We start from the raw sequence: 17,884 nt of genomic DNA on the forward strand, positions 1-17,884 counted from the left end.
ACACACAGCTGTTATAAGCATTTACCTGTGTGTTGTCCTCTGCAGACACCAAATCAGCTGCTCCCTCTGAGCCTACCCATCATGCGTCTTTTGACCTCTGTATGAACAGAAGCAAGATCATTTCCAGACATGTATTCCCGCACGAGTGGCAGGGCGATAAAGAAGAGTTTTAAAGTCAGTGTGGCACCAGATTCATCATGTACATGGATGTCAAAAGATTTTTCTTTTTTTCATTTCCATTTCGTAGCTCAAATTATGTCACCAAAATAGCAAAATGTTGGATGTTTTGGGTGTTCCATAATGATTCCCGGAGACACAGATCAATCATTGATGCACATAAGAAGCTTTTTAGAGTTGTATCTAATCTTTCATAACTGGGGTAACCTAAGCTGTTGTCGACCTTGCTTGTTTTAATGTGGCCATTCCTTCTCCTGATTGCACTCAGAGGTCGAGCAAGATCTGAAGTCACTGGAAGCAGTTAAAATAATAGGAGCTGACCATGTGTTTGAGGTTATGAGGAGGGGAGGGACTGCCCCTTTACACAGAGCCCAAACAGTCGCAGTGGAGACGGCTGCAGTTTGTCTCAACGTTACTCGAACCTGGAGATTATATGATGATAAAACATCAGTATTGTCAACGCTACAAGGGGGGGAGGGGGGGGGGCATAACTGATTGAGTCAATTGTTATGATTGTATTCTCTCCTTCTACATCGGTTGCCATTTTTAACATCACCAACCGCTTCAGTTTTGATTTGCTGTTGATGATTATTTGATTTATTGGTAGCCCCCAAAAGGTCATTTTACATTCTGATTTAGTATTCAACATAACTGCTGCGGAACACCTGAGCTAAATAAGATACAACAGAGTAAACTGCAAGCCAGGCAAATCCAGAAATTGAAGTTTATGCAAACATAGAAACTAAAAAAAAAGAAATCAATAACAACTCAATTGGTTGTTCATGTTTCGGTATGTGCATTCCCTACAGTCTGTACACACGGCCTGTTTACTTTCCCTTGCAAGGAAACGGCTCAGCACATGTACATGCACATGCACACACTCGCCTGTCTTCAAAAATACTCACCCACACACATGTACTCTACATACACCCCACCACATAGCTGTCTCCACCCATTTTCATTCACAAAGTAAAGCGTGGTGAGAGAGGGGGGGGGGGGGGGGGGAGTTGTGAAGCAGAGTCAGTGAATGAGCTCACCAGGCATCTGCCGTGTGCTGCAGGGAAAGTCACTTATCAGTCCAAGTGGTACTTTTATTGTGAAAAGAACCTCTACACAAAATGTTTACCATGAAGATGCTTATCGGTGTGCTCTATGAGTACTTTGCTCCGTGCCATTTTGACTTCACAGTTTGATTTGTGTGTCTTGCAAATGAGCTAGAACCAGAATCATGAGGGGGATCCTTTACCTTAAGATTTTTTTTTTTTCCTCTCTCTCTGTTCCACTGTTAAATCTCCTGAAGTTTAAAACACAAAGACCCCTCGGCGCTAGCCAGCCCACCCTGCAGATGGCCGGAGGATCAGAGGCTGTCAGCACGCTTAAACGAGCCAAGAGTCGAGGCTTCAGCCCTGCGGGGGAGGACAGAGCATGAATGGGCTATTTCCACCAACTTCTATAGCCCCCCACTGGGCATTTGTAATATGATTTGTGGCAAATTTGTTTAATCAATATGGATGCGGGGGTTTTGGATGCCCTCCTCGGACAGAAGTCTTTCTTTCCCCCATTTTTTTCTGGCCTATAAATGCATCAGTGGTCACGATGTGTGAGGATTAACTCAGTTTTTTTTTTAATAGTATCTGTGTGAGTATACAAAAGTGAGTGGATGCATACCTGAGAGGAAAGTAGGTGATATGGAGGGGAGTCGTCAAATGGCACAGGGATTCAAACAAGTAATACAAGTTTGGACACTTGAAACGACAAAAGACTTATTTACTACAAATATTGCATGTGTATGTCCTGGAAGAGGTATCCCTCGTCTGTTGCTCCACCTGACATCGTTTGTGATGCCAGTTGTTGTTTTTGGGGGCGGAAGTCACACTTTTTGACTAAAATCCTTCCTCCATCATGTCGGGAAGCAACAGTCGTCTCTCTTTTCTCCAGACAGGCAGGTGGCTTCAATCCAATTCTACCGTGGCTGCTGTGCATGAGGAATCGAAGGACAAAAGGCACTATTGGGTTTTCTCCTTTTTGTCAAGCTTGTGATTTACAGTTGTGCCTCCCATCAAGTAAACCACCCTCTGCCTCTCACACACACAAACTTGTGCTCATTTTCTTTTGAGGAGAGTGAGGTTGCTGTGGTTTTCACATCCGTTGAATTCATTCTTTAAGTTCAGGAAATCAGAAAAGTCTGCATCAACTCTCACACCAACACATTTAACACACCCTAATCTTTGAAATATCTTACTTGTGTCTTAATTGTCTGCTTGTATGTTCTGCTTATTCACCTATTGTGTTTATGTTCCATTAGATGTGACCAATAAAAGACAAAAAGGACACAAGAATATCCTGGAAGCATACATATTCTACCTCTGCGTACCCCTCTGGTTGCTATGTTATTATTTACAGATCATCCAGCTGGATGTTTATGGCTCTTCCCCCCCCGGAATTGTTTGCCGTTATAAGCTGTGCACAGCACATAAGAACGTTTGTCACACACTTCTTCGAACCCCGTTGAATTGAATAACTTCAACGGGCCCTCGTATGTCTCTTTCCTCTTTCTTAACTTCCTATCAGATCCGCGTTACAGGAGCTTACTGCAGCACAGTTCCTGCACAGATGTTGGCAGGATTCCTAATTTCATTCTCATTCTCTGAGCCTGTCACTTTTGAAAGGGGGAAGCAGGACAGAAAATAATCGGCAGAACATCCCATAAGTCTGAATGTGGGGGCAGCAGATGTGGGTGTGGAGGGGGTTGCCACCGGGCCTCCCCACGGCCCATCTGACTATTGTTCAGCGTAGAAGCCATTTCTGTGGTTGCCATAACAACCATAATACACTCTTATTCATGTCCATGTGCTCGCGGTAGCATGAGCTCTGATTCTTTGAACTTTATTGACAAGAAGAAGCAATAACAAACATGTCTTTTAGTTTTTCTCTTTTTTTATGAACAAAATCTACCTTATTCTATATCAGACGTTACGGGACCACGAAGCACGAGAACACCGCGATATCAAATAATGGTGAGCAGATTTTTAGTGCGAGGGGGCGTGAATGTTGTTGAATACAGTAGGCAGAGGCTTTGGGGATTAAGAGTTTCCTTTCAGCGGTCACAGAGGGCAGTCATTACCTTCGAGGTCCGCGGCTGTCTTTGTCAATTGCCGCCGTAAACCTACATTGAAGAGCCTGAAAACCCACCAGGTGTCTTATAGTCTTTGAGCCCCGTGAAGAATGACCACATTCACTGTCAAGCGCTTTATGCTGCATGTTTCTTTTGTATTTTAGGAAGTTTTTACCCTTCAACACCCAAGGGCACGTTTGAGAGCTTTTTGCTCACGCTTAATTAGAGGCGTTGACGGGCCCCAGTGCACGCTATTATCACGGGCCGTAGTTACGTTGGCTGCGCTCCAGACATCTCGGAGGTCCGAATTTTCCTTGTTGAAATTCCCAACTTCCAAGCGTTCCCGGTGCACAATGTGAAACATAAATAAAGACATGGCTGGCGTGATGTTTTAACTTTCAGAGATTGTTTACCGTAACCAGCTACCTAACAGCGTTGGTGACATGTTTTGACATCGACAGGTTTTACTACATGATGCAGATGATAGTGTGTATTGTTTTGAATACATACAGGTAAATGTACTTTATGCTGCATTTAAGTTGATGGATAACCATTTACAATGTGCCCTTCCATTGTTGTGTAATGGTAGACAACTGCTTCTTTGTGAAGTTCACAGGAGGAACTCCAACTTGTGTGAGTGGCCTTCCATTGGTTTTTGTTCTACTAGGTGGTAGAAAAGAAATTATATTTCTAAGTTGTCTGAAGCTCAGTATTATTGCCGTTTTCATGGCATGACTGCTCGCTCGCCTGACATTGGACAACATCAACATACATATTACCCTGTATATATCTGTATAAGACAATTAACTAATATTATATGTATTTATATATATATATATTACACTCTATTTATAGATTTTGTAGTTTACGTAGAACAAGCACATTTTTGTTATAGATTGCTGCTCACTATTTTACAAACACGACAGCGAGGGGGTTGGCTCTTTCAAGGGAATATATAGCAAATGGCACAATTTTCAATTTAACACAAGTTCTTCTTTGAATACAAACATCTTTCTGAGGTGGCAATCTGTGTAATTCAGAAGGGCCTGGTCTTTGCCCCATGCATTGTTGTAGAGGCCGCTCTAACTACGGACATTCATTTAATATTTCATTTTCTGCACATTCTTTTATTTTTGTCCGTGTAAATAAATGTGACAGAAATATGATCAATCAATATCCCCCAATACACTTTCTGCTTCATTTGAAGTAGAGCAGCTGTGTGTGAGTGTGTGCACGTGTGTCAGCATGAGTTCATGTTAACATGGGAGTGTTACAATCATCAATGTTTCATCAGCGCCATACTTTACTCTGGTCGCTTTGCCATCTGGCTGCACTTTTCCACAAAACGTACTCCGTCAATGTGAATGATCATTATCCTCCTGCACCGTAAAACCACTTGCTAACATTTGATGTAAAAAGCAACCAAACAATAACAAAATCAAATTTCTTATCTACAAAGTAGAAATATTTGACTCTTGGGATGATACTGAAGTTGTGTGGTAGATATAGTCGACAAGAAAGAGCATCCGTTTGTAGTTTTAAGGTCATGTTTTCTGACGGCCATGCATGGATCTGATTGTTTTTATGCTGTTTGGTGAAACTCTGTATATATACATTTTAGATGGACATTTTTGACATCGTCCTATCGTTTTGAATGGATTTCACCAGAAATCAACACTGGGAAATCACCAAAATAGGAGTTGGCAGTATGCTATTGTATAAGTGGTTCATTCTCATAAGCTAATTAGAAGTAAGAAAGGACTGATATCCTGAAGGCCCTCTGGTCAGCACTTCCCGCCCTGTAAATGTTTATGACCCTGGCCCAGATTGCATCTCAGATTTGAAGGATTGGCCCCCTGTTGACTCACAGCTTGATAGTGACTGCCAAGCTCTCCCTATCTCTTTGTTTATTGTGTCTCAAATTCTTCAAGTTTGACCTCTTCATCCCCAAAATTCATCTCGATAAATGTATAGAAATGTGTAAATGAACAGTGGTGGGGTTCTCTGATCTTAATACAAGCCTGAAAGTGCTATATCTGTGGTTGTGCTTTACTTTCTCTCTAATGTGTGACTTCAGCTCTCCAGGCTCGTTATTGAACAGACTCAACATATGCTTCTTCGCTGCGTGGTTGATTAGAAGAGAATGGGGAAAAGTGGACACAGTGGGGGTCTCTCTTCATACAGTGAGTCCTTGTTGCCCCCCAACACTCTATTGTTTATTGATGGAGGTGCTTGTCATAGTCATGCAATAACAAAAGCCTGACTATTGGTGTGTTTACCTCTGCACAGGAACCACTGGGCAATTCTCCATTAAATTACAGCCATGTGTGGGCCACTGATCTCTCCCCTCACCCGCCCGCCCCTGCACTCGACACACACTCGCACTGATCACACACTCAGGGCTGAGCAGGATATTAGACTGTTACCATCACTATAAACCAAGAAAATAAAACACATCATGTCACCAAATGAAATGTTAGAAACAAATGTGGCAAATAAACAGCGCTTACAATAATCTTGACAATAATTATTATCCAAAACAACATTTTAAGAAATCATGAGCGGAGCAGAAGTTGTCTGGGGAATGTCCCTAAGAACGCCCAACCTCCCAGTCAACAACAGTGTGAGACAAACAAGCAGTCATCTTGTTATCGCTGAAGAAACAGACAGTCATTTCTACTTCCTGATAGGTGTTACAGACATTTCTGCTTGAACTTTTAGCATGCAAATGAATCGGTTACATTTGACTTTGTATTTTGTTATATTTTGTATTCAAAGATCCCCTCCAGACATGTTTTTCGCTTACTTCTGTGAGATCACGTTGCAAACTCTGCACAGACATCATTCTGCACAGTGAAGGTCAAACATCCAAGTGAAGTAACAATAAACACATTTGTCAGCGGAGGGGGGGGGCTTTGAAAATCAATGTATCCCAAAAAATCTTCCATAAATATATTGTGTTTACAGTTGACTAGTAGGTGTATGTGGCATGCTTTTCAAAAGAGCTACATTCAATGGGGGTAACAAAAACAATATTAGTACAGCAGACAAACATCCAATACCTTTTACCTCAATGCCCTCAGTCTCTATTCTGGGCTGATGTTACCCGACAAAAGAACTTAAAGCATGTGTTCATGAAAGGGTTTGAAATTTGAAAGGGTGTTCTCTGATCAATAATGAAAACAGTCTGACACTGTAGTGATTGTCGTGAGCCTCTACACTCGTATTTGATAGATAATGACGTATTTAGATGATTGTACGCTGAAAACAAAGGGCGGCAGGGAAAACCACTGTATCGTCTTAACAGTGCTCTCGTAGAAAAAAGTGGATTGATTGCCTACAAGCAAAGCTTATGTTGTGATATGATTAACATGTGTGGGGGGAAAAACACAGGACCTATGTAAGTAGTCTAAGTAACAACAAAAGGTCAGCGGGACTGTTTTCATTTGTGCTTGCCTATCCTCAGCATTACTTACCCTTTCCATGGGCATCAAATCTTGCATGAAAAAACAAACTTTTTCCCTTTGTCCTTTGTGTGAGTTTAATGACGTTCTTTCTGACTACAAGGGAGGAAATGTTTTAAGGGGGCACCTGAAGAAAACCAACAGAGGATAAAATAATAAAACAGGATATAGGAAATAAGCTCGGAAGAAATCCTGGTTTCAGTGAGCAAGGAACTGGTCAACCATTAAAAGACTATTTCTGGTGTCCCACTGTTGAAGAATACACATCTGAAATGGTGAGAAATGAACCGCCTGGCTATGTTCTTAATGGCTCCGATCGGATGTGAAAATACTGTTTTTCATTATGTTTCTCCAGAAGGCCGTTAATTGTTTGCAATCTAGCACTTATCAAGTGTGTGATTCAATGCAGGGAGTTTCGGAATACACTGTCATTATGAATATTAAAAGATTATGACAGAGTTTCTGGCTACATTTTGCACCCATTGCCGATCATAAACTATTTGAGTTCAAGTATTTGTGAATTTCCCCTCCAGAAATGTTAAAAGACAAATACAAATATTCAACTTTAAAGACTATTTTATGTCTGGTGTGGTTTCTCCACCCCAGATATTGCCAATAAACTAGTTTTAAAAATGTCTCTCATTAAGTCGAGAGTACGCAGATTTGTTTATATTTCAAAAGTTGTAAAACACTACATGTCTCCTTCTTTACTGAAGCATCAAATATAAAGTTTCAGGTTTCCTCATCACACTTGTGTAAGTTGCATATTGAACCAGGATTTGTTTTTTAAGATATTTGTGACATCACTCAATCATGCCTGTACACACACGTCCGATTTAAGACAGCTGTACTCCGTCTTCAGCAGATGAATGTGAAAACAGCCTTCTAGTGTCAAACTACTGACTTCTGCACAACGAGGGTCAAACAGTGAGTGAAACAGATTTCTGAGTGAAGGGGGGGGGGTTACGTTATTTTAGCCTATAGCTCAAGATTTAGCAAACCGATTAGTAAAGCTGGCTTTTTTCATAAAAGAAATGGGCTGGTTTTGACAACAGTACTGATTGTCACACGTCTTCACAACTTCCCCGGGCGGTCAGTGCCTTTCATCTTTTACTGAGTGCTTAGAAAACACATGTTCAATTCACAATTCCTCAGCAAGTGTTGAGGCCATTATTGTTTGTCCACTGCAAGGTCATCGTAAAACTCGGCAAATGACATGTGAGAAACTTAACGTCTCTCCGATCTCGCAGCGTCGTGTAAACTCCAGAGGGAATGCAGGAACGGTCAGGATGTAGTAAAATACTGAATAGTAACTCCCCATCAGTGAATATAGTCAATATATTGTCAGATACTGTACATGACCTGGTCAAGGACACAGTATATGTTATGGTTTCTGTGCTCACTGCAACACGTGGACAGTTTTCTCAAACAAGACATGGCCGACATCGACCAGCACAGAATGATCACAATGGACCTCAGCAGCTGACAAACTATCACCACTTTAACAACAGGCAGAGAAAAGGCCGAGGATCTCTCTCTGTCCATACGGCTTATTGCTTTTTACAGAAGTACGAAGCAGCAACATGGATTTCTTTTCTTTCACTGTCTCCATTGATTGAGCACTCATTTTCACGTTCAATTAACTTATCCATTGTATTATCGTTATGTTTTTGTTATTTGAGATTGATTGTCTTATTGTTTAATTTTCAAAAAAAAGGTATGCCATGTGGCTGATGTGTCCATCTGGTTCCCACAACTGCACTTTTACAACCGCACACGGTTTGGCTTGTTTAGATTGAACGTAGAAGAAACAGCGTATTCAAGCATAGTTTCTTATTGGGGCAATAAAGCGTCTAGACAGCACTCCCCTCTTTTTCACCTTCACCCAGTCCCTTAAAGGGCATTTGTTTATCTGAATATATTGGCTTGTCTTTGTCTCGCACTTATCAGCTGTGGCATTATATAACACATGCGGAGGCCTTCCACACTGAAATACAATGATGAAAGGCCCAAATCATGTCTATATCGGCTCATTTAAATGATAGGTGTAGAGTTTTAAATTTGTATTCTCAGCAAATGTATGAATTACTCCTCCATGTACTATGACAAGTTGAGAGTCATAACTGAGAATGTGATTATTAATCTTTGGTGTTGGTATTTTTTGTTTACATTGTTTACTCTCTGAAAGTCACGGAGGAGCTCGTCACATACAGAATAGTCTCCTCTCTCTTCTTCTTGTCTCGTGTATAATAAATTTTAATCCAAAAATACATTTTCCCACACTGCTATGATCTCAGCTGACCCCTCGGTTGCACACAGCTCGGTATGTCCTCAGTGTGTCACATTCCAAAAATACATTCCTGCCTGCATAAGGTAATGTGCGAACGAAGTACAAGTAAGGCGGTATACATGTCCTGCATACCTCATATATTCATGCTCTGAACATCTATGAATCTTAAAGTTGTGGTCTGGATTCTTATGTAAAGCCAAATCCGCACACATCCTGTGTTATCACTGAACATGTCGGGATCTTTACACTCACAGATTTTAGCGTTATCAGAAGATGTAATGTTGGGTGATTGATTCTGTTTTTCTACTATACCCGTCTAAACCACTTTAGTCACATTAAATCTGAAGGACACTCACAAAGATGTTCACATTGTGTGAATTCTCTTCAGTGATGTGTCATGAACCTCCTGGGATGTTTTTGGCACATCAACAATGCCCAAAAGGTGAATGTTAATGCAAAGCAGATATCTTCCTAATTTCACAACACAACTACAGTGTAGCCAGTACTACATCAGCCCCAATACCGTTGAAGATTGGGGTGACATTTGTCGTTTTGTCTGACATGATGCTCCAAAATAAACTCTAATGATAAGAGTATGTTTTTTCGGGCATTAGAGCTCAGCACGTTGACATGTAGGAAACACAGGACAAAGTATGTGACAAATTCAGCTTTACTAATAAATAATGCATCACTGCAAGTGGAAAAAATGCAAAACCCAGCAGTGTGATTGCTTCTTTCTGTTTGCAGAAGCCTGAATATTCACAACATTTAAGTGATCTCTGTCTATAACACTAAAGGAAACATTTTTGGAGCAGTGGCATAAGTTACTGGGCACTGTTGTATATTTAAAAGTGGGGAAACAACAACTTCCATGCACAATAACAAACACCATAAACCATGTACTTTATTTCCATGTCTTGTTTGGTTCTTTAGTTTGTAATGTAAACATACTGTATGCCATAAATACTTCTGTATATAGCCTTAAAGAAGTGGTACAAACAGAGTTGGTGTGTGTGTGTGTGTGTGTGTGTGTGTATCCTTCATTACTGTACACTCCTGAGATAAAACTGCTCTAACTTTTTTTACTGTATTTGGAAGAGTTTAGATGAACATTTATACCCTTTCTATTAATAAACAGCAATCCCATGATATTTGTTGGTAGAATATCCAAAGACATCTATAAATGCCCCTTGTGAGAAGATATCTATATATAACTGACCACCACATATGTCTACAGGAATATCATAAATACATAGTTTACTTCCACTTTAAAAGCACATATATTTTTACGAAACCTATTTCCTATATTATTTCATATTTTCTATTGTACATTTTTCCAATTTTATATCATGTCTCTTGAGTTTGGCACTATGTTTATTGTTGTTTACTGCACCAATCACCAAGACAAATCCCTTATATGAGCAAACTAACTTGACAATAAAACTGTTTCTGACTCTTTATGTTTGCTATGAACCCGTAGGAGAATAAAGACATACAATATAATAATATATATAATATATATAATATAATTTAAGTGTTGGGCATGAATCACTGCAACAACAAAAAACAGAAACTATATGCATTCAAGATTAAAAAATGTATGTATGAGAAAACTCAGAGGATCTACTGGTTAATTAAATAAACACCACAAAGTACGTGAGGCATTTAATGTTGTTTTAATGTTTCCAGTTAAAAGTGCCACAGATTATTAACAGACCAGTTTAAGATGATGTTGTTTGGCTGATCTTTCGGTCGCTTGTGTGTATCCGTGACACACATTTATTTTTTCTCAGGAACAAGGGAAAGAGCGATGAGTTGGGTGTTATTAACCCTGCCTCCATCCTGCCGTCCATCCACTAGCAGGGCTCCTCCCGCCCCCTCCCGGCACTCCGCTCCGCTCGTCGCTGGGGAGCGCATTTGAATAATGTGTGAGCACTTGGACTGGAGCCAATCAGCTGTCAGAGGACCGTGATAAATCGCAATGCATTATTGATAATAATAATTACGGGTGACATGCGCATTTCTACTTGAGGGGTTAATTTTCCCAAGCCGAAGAATTTGTTGGAGAAGGAGCGGAATATTGTTGGCAACTCTTTTGCTCCGGATGGTTGCACCATGTCGAGGCGCAAGCAAGCCAAACCGCAGCAGATCAACTCCGACGAGCCCGGTCCGTCCCAAAATGGTAAGTTTACACTAGATGTGAGAGAGTTGGCTACCTCAAAATGTGTCGAGTGGCTCCGCCATGCCATAATGCAAACTATCGACATTTTATCTCCCAGTTGGGGGCGGGGGGCAGCCTTTTACACTTTGACCTGTTGCTGTCCGTTTGAATTGACCAGGAGTAAAACTTAACCCCAGTCATGACAGGCGACACATTTGGAAATATATATATATATATATATGTTTAAACAAAATACAGGTGTTGCACAAGGAGGGGTTTAAAAAATGAAGACACTGTAACGTTCAGCTTTTACTTGGTTCACATGAAGTTATCATTTGGCCTGTGTGTTACTTATTTACTTATTTGGTATTTAACTAATTCATCAATTTCATCATAAATCGATTACTTGTCTTGTAGCTCTTTTTTTAATTGGGCAAAATTGAAGTCAGCGACTCTGTTTTGAACTTTTTTTTTTTGTCTTCATTGAAGCATATGTTGCTACCTGTTGGTTTCTGGATACTTTGTAGGAAGTCGTGTGGCAAAGAATGAGCCTGGTCAGGATATCCGTTGTGTATCCTTTTTTTTTTACTTTTTAAAATATCATTCTGATATCACCAACTGGTCTCATTCATCATGTAACAGCACTTTAAATCTGAGCAAATATTAATAGTAGGCTACTTTTCAAATCTCTTTAAAGGGGTAGCCTGTCGCTACTGTTGCCATTGTTTGAGTTCTAAATTGAATGATTAACATCTTTTTAATTTGTCATGTCGCTGTCTGTAATCTAACTACTTGCATATCTGGTCATTTCTCCTACAATTATGCTGGCATTTGTTTGTAAGTGCGCGCCTATGTTGAGGTTTTAAACAAAGATGCATACAAAGCGAATGAATGAAATGTGACTCTGGAGTAAGCTGGGCTAAAGGCAATAAATCCCCCAGTTTAATGCATGACTGTTTCCTTTCGTACATATGTGGGGGATGGAGCAGTGGCCTTTTTTTTTTCTTTTTTTTTTTTTTTTTTTCTGTTGGAGACTGGGTGGGGGTGCGTTTTGGTGCTGCCATATGCAAACTCCCGAAACTGCTGGCGCAGACCTCACCTTATAATTAGGAAACCTTGTTAACACGGTGTTAGGAGAGCCGCGGCACAGTATTATTATATATATATATTTTTTTTTTTACCTCAACACCGTTGTTCGACGAACTATTAAACATTTCGTGAATTGCACAGGATCATGTATTGAATGTTTAAGTCTGACCTCGTGTCATGTACCCAACCAAAGGTGATCTGTACAGGTCATGCGCCGTCAAGTGGTAAACTACAGCGTTGCCCCCTTATTGTTATTTAACTTTTATAATGCACAGCTTGTGATTTTATTGGAAATAATAGTAGTTTGAATATTTCCTCAGTTCCACCATCTGTGTATTGTTCCTATCGAAGTTAATTATGTTATGAGTGACTATACGCTAGAGAGCAAATGAGCCCTGCCTACTGTTTTACTCACAAACCAGAGTGTAATGCAGTTAAACAACTTCTTTTTTTTTTTTTTCTTCTTTTTTTTGTGTGACTCCGGCTTCAATACCTCCTGGTGAGCAATTAACAAGTCCAACAGTTTCCTTGGGCAAATGCAAACAGGTGGTCTACCCCCTTTTCTCAGGGGCATTAGCATTTAACAATACACCCAGTTGTGAAATGGCCTCTTGGTTAGCAGACAAATTAAAAAGCTCACTTGGAGCACTTATCAGGCTTTCACAGGCTGTGAAAATGCTTGAAGGTAATAAACATTAGATTGGCCATACATATTTATTTTTTTCAGCCCATGTTTGCATAGAAAACTTAATCTTATAATTATATACCAACTGGGACATCAAATTCAGTTTTTAGAAATTCATGCTCATCATAAATTTACATTTTTACTTGGTGTTTAGTTTGATATCGTTCACACGTGTTGCTCCCATATGTAGCACTGGAAACGGATTTGATTTTCAGCAAGTATTTGGTGGAGTGTTTCAGAAACGGTAATTTAATGCTCATGGGTCTTTTGTCTTATGGACATTGTTCTGGGTAATGTCAAAGGGAGATGATTGCCCTCTGCTGGCCCTGGAGGCACATTCAAAGTCCCTCACAGTGCAGTGACCCACAGGGGGTCGATAAAAGAAGAGGAGCGTCTTAGATGATCCAATGAATACACCGCTAAAGCCTAAAAACGCCACAGAATCAACTCTGTCACAATGGCAACCATTAAAACATTTTTTAATACCATAATTTTACTCTCAACAGATTACCAATAATACTGTTTTCTAAACTTGTCTTTTTTTTATTGTAGCATAACTTTTATTTATTATTTTGATTGGCGAGATATTGTCATAACTATATGAAGTACATTAATCAAAACCCTGTGTTCTCTCTTTTTTTTCTTCTTTTTTTTAGGAATTTCTCCCGGCGATGGGAAGGAATCTGCAAATGAAGGGAAGAGATTCCGAGTGGACGAGCCCAGGGTCTGCAACAAGTGTTGTGCCGAGTTCTTTGATGAAGCAGAATTTCTTGAACACGAGAAGAAATGCACTAAAAGTCAGCAAGTGGTCATCATGAAAGACGGAGATGGCAATGAAGTGCCTGAGGAGTATTCTCAGGGCTCTCCCGAAAGCCTTACCAGTGACCACGACGACAGCCAGTCCAGCAGCCATTCCCAATCGAACGTCAACACAGACCACCTGGAAAGAACGGAGGACGACTCGAGCATGAATGCAGAGGACTCGGGACAGCAGGATCACACGGAAATGCCTCTTAGCCCTGAGTTGACTTTCCGCCCCCCACTGAAAATGCAAAATTCAAATGTCACTCTTGAAACCATGGCAGACACCAAAGTGGCGGTCTCCCAGCATTACTCAAACATTACATCTCTGACCTCATCACAAGAGGTCCTGCAGTCCATCCCGATCATCTTGGAGAAGTTGGTGTTCCTCCAGCAGCAGCAGCTACAGCAAATCCAGCTCACAGAACAGATCCGAATCCAGGTAGCCACAATGACTCCACAGGGTCTCCAGGCATCGGTCGGGGACGCGATGGACCCTTTGAAAGCCCTCGGTGCACATCTCTCTCAACAGCTGTCTGCTGCAGCGGCTCTGATAGGAAAAAGGACCGGCAGTCAGAGCCTTTCTGACCAGACCATGAAGCAAGGCAAACGACCGCTGACCGCTGGCATCTCTACCTCTCTACCCGGAGGACTGGAATCTATGACTCCTAAAACAGACATTTTGAAGGGCCTACCAGATCCAGCTAGCCGCTTACCAGCACATCTGCCACAGTCCCCAGGTGTCATGGGTTTCGCCAGCGCCTTCAATGGTACCCAGTCGGGGATCGAGTCCTCCAAAAAAGTGACACCAAAGATGCTGAGCCCCCCGCCAGAATTAAAGAACGCAGACTCGTTATACAAGCACAAGTGTAAGTACTGCGGGAAGAGCTTTGGCAATGACAGCGCTCTCCAGATTCACTTGCGCTCTCACACCGGCGAGAGGCCCTTCAAGTGTAACATTTGCGGAAACCGCTTCACAACCAAAGGAAACCTCAAAGTGCATTTCCAGAGGCACAGGGACAAGTATCCTAACATTGGCATGAACCCACATCCTGTGCCAGAGCATCTTGACAACATCCCCACCAGCAGCGGCATTCCCTTTGGCATGTCTATGCCCATAGACGAGTCAAATATGACCGACGTTAAGCCTAAGCTGGGTCATCCTGCTGCCGGCTTCCACCCGTCACCCGCATCAGGATTCAAGACGACGTTTGACAGCTTCGCAGGGGACCCATTTTCTCAGAGACCCTCCCCATCAACAAGTAATGGCTCCCCATCTGTTTCCTCTATTGTCTTTGGCCAAGAGAGGGGAGTGGAACCCATTCCGAGGGATGCTAAAGAACTGCTTGGAGCGCTGCATCATATGACTGGCAATGCCCTCATGGGAGAACACAGCTCTGGAACCGCAAAACTTCAGCAGATGGTGGACGGCCTGGACAAGAGGACCAGGGACCCCAACGAGTGTGTGATCTGCCATCGAGTGCTCAGTTGCCAGAGCTCACTCAAAATGCATTACCGCACGCACACCGGCGAGAGGCCCTACAAGTGCAAAATCTGTGGCCGCGCGTTCTCCACCAAGGGTAACCTGAAGGCCCATTACGGGGTGCACAGGGCTAACACTCCGCTTAAAATGCAGCACTCGTGTCCCATCTGCCAGAAGAAGTTCACCAATGCCGTGGTTCTGCAGCAGCACATTCGTATGCACATGGGCGGGCAGATCCCCAACACCCCGATGCCAGAAACCCAGTTCGAAGGAGAGGAAGCAATGGAGTCCTCTCTGTCAGAGGAGCAGTCTATGGATATCAATGCTTTTGAAGCGAGCTTGGAGGATCATGAGCCAGAGGTGAACTCCCAGAAGCCAAACGACGCCTCGGATTCCCTCCCACCCGCCTCTGAGGAACAGCCGCCGAAGCATGCCGCTCCCACCATTTTTTCCAGCCTTCACGTTTTGAAGAATCTCACCTCCGCTCTCGCACTGACACGACAGAGTAGCACCGCTTCGGAAAGCGAGGGAACATCCAAAGAATCTTCATCGGCTCCCAGAGAGCAGGAATATCAGAACGGCCGCAGTCCTGCCATTTCTGACTCTGCCATGTCGTTTCACTCCTCTTCCCCACTGAACGGCAACATGAGTATTGGCAAGTCTCCCGAGTCTGCTGTTGATGAATTCGCCCACGGCGTGAGTAAACTAGAGTCTGATTTTGGTGCTCAAGGTGGCACCGAGTCCAGCGGGGCCCTTGACCTCACCGCTTCCAGCAGCTTCACCCCCAAAGCGATCAAAGAAGAGCCCGGCATGCCATTCACAAATGGAGATTATGGTGAGTTTATTAGGAAGAAGTATATGACGCTGTCATGTTGGATGCGTTGATCTCATTTTCCACCTTCTTACTCAAAACAGTTCCCGGTAATATGACCTTCATGAGGATGCCGTCGAGTCTGGCCAGCCTGGAGATGAAGCTTCCTCCCGAGAATCCCATGGGCCCTCACGGTTTGTTCAGCTCCCACATGCCTCAGGGAACCACCATGCCCTCCTCCATCTCCAGCACACCGCGACGATCATCCAAACAGCACGTGTGTCACGCCTGCAGCAAGAACTTCTCATCCGCCAGCGCCTTGCAGATCCACGAGCGCACTCATACAGGGGAGAAGCCTTTCGCCTGCAATGTCTGTGGCAGGGCTTTCACCACCAAGGGAAATCTGAAGGTACGTCATCGTTGTTGTGCTGAATTGGCCATTTTTAAGAGTGTTCTTGGGGATAGTGTAACATCAAGTGTTTGTGGTGGGATGGTAATTAACCGTGTCTTGTCTTTTTTTTAGGTGCATATCGGCACTCACATGTGGAACAACACGTCGCGGCGCGGCCAGCGCCTGTCCCTGGATAACCCTATGGCGCTGATGGCGATGAGCTCCGAGGCTAAGATGTTGCCAGAGATCCTGCAGGCCCCCAAAGAACTGGGGGTTCCACCAATTAACTTTGACCAGTCTCTGTGGAACCAGTACGCTTCCGCCTTTAGCGGGGGCCTCACCATGAAGAACAATGAAATTTCCGTCATCCAGGGAGGTGGCATCCCGCTCCCCGGGAGTCCTGCCGGTGGGCCTCTGATTGGATCCACCGGAGGCCTCATGAAGATGGATGGGTCCCACGCCGGCTTGCCCACCACCATGGCAGAAATTGAGAAGACCAGTTCCGACAGCGTGCCAAAATCTCAGTTCCCACATTTCATGGAGGAGGGTAAAATTGCAGTTAACTAGGTTTGTTTTTTTTACCACCTGAACTCAGTTTTTGAATGTCTCTTTTTGAATGAGGTACAATCAATATTCGCAGAGAACCTTGTAGAATGTGCTTAGATTGTTTGAATTTTTCCAGTAACTTCATCGCAGCTCTCTCTTCATTCTAAGTGTTATTTTTAGTTGAAATTGATATAACTACTGTAGTTGTATTTGATGTTTTACTTTATATAAATATATATGCGGGTATTTCTTTCTTTTTACTTTTTGTTCTGTTTTGCTGTCTATCCAGAAGTTTGGATGTCTAACTTACTTGAAACTGCTTTAATTCAGACTGTCTGCTCGATACTTTTTCTTTTTTTTTTTTGAAGGATTTTGACTTTAATAGGAAGTTTCAGGGCATGGCTTTTTTAAGGACACCCTGTCTCAGTGTTCAGAAATAATGGTGTAGTTAACGTGTGTCTCTAAAATGACTACTTTCCCTCCTATTGTGTGCCATAGGTTTTATGACGTTGTACATTTTTGTAGTGGCAAATGTCATTAGCATGTCTCATTGTGAAGGGGGGTTTTGATCCGACTGACGGATTATTCCGGTGTCTTGTCCATTAAATCAAGGTGCAACAGTTCACTCATCTGTTTTCGGATAATGTCGGTGACAAAATAGTCCTTCATCATTGTTGCAATAGTGCTAAGATACAGTAGGTAATGACTCAGACCTCTTTGCCAAGTGCCTAAAATGAATTGTACAATGTTGCTGTTGTCTTTCACTGCACCATAAATTTGTTATGAAGGCTCTGTTAGACTGATGGATTAATGTGTTGAACCGTATAACATTGTAGCATTGAAGTTCATGAAATCAATTTCCCCCCCCCCA

At 42.3% G+C, this 17,884-nt stretch overlaps 1 protein-coding gene across 1 annotated transcript; it reads left to right on the top strand.

Moving 5' to 3' along the window:
* The first annotated feature begins 11,161 nt into the window (after nucleotides 1-11,161).
* On the top strand, nucleotides 11,162-17,123 carry sall4 (spalt-like transcription factor 4). The gene is made up of 4 exons (XM_076091672.1): nucleotides 11,162-11,228; nucleotides 13,638-16,100; nucleotides 16,181-16,485; nucleotides 16,600-17,123. Exons 1-4 carry the CDS (start codon nucleotides 11,162-11,164, stop codon nucleotides 17,032-17,034), a joined length of 3,270 nt encoding a protein of 1,089 aa, XP_075947787.1. The 3' UTR covers nucleotides 17,035-17,123.
* Nucleotides 17,124-17,884: the final 761 nt, after the last annotated feature.

Source organism: Anarhichas minor, unplaced genomic scaffold (genome assembly GCF_050575085.1).
Source record: "Anarhichas minor isolate MPS153535 unplaced genomic scaffold, ASM5057508v1 ptg000003l, whole genome shotgun sequence".
In the NCBI taxonomy this organism is placed as follows: domain Eukaryota; kingdom Metazoa; phylum Chordata; class Actinopteri; order Perciformes; family Anarhichadidae; genus Anarhichas; species Anarhichas minor.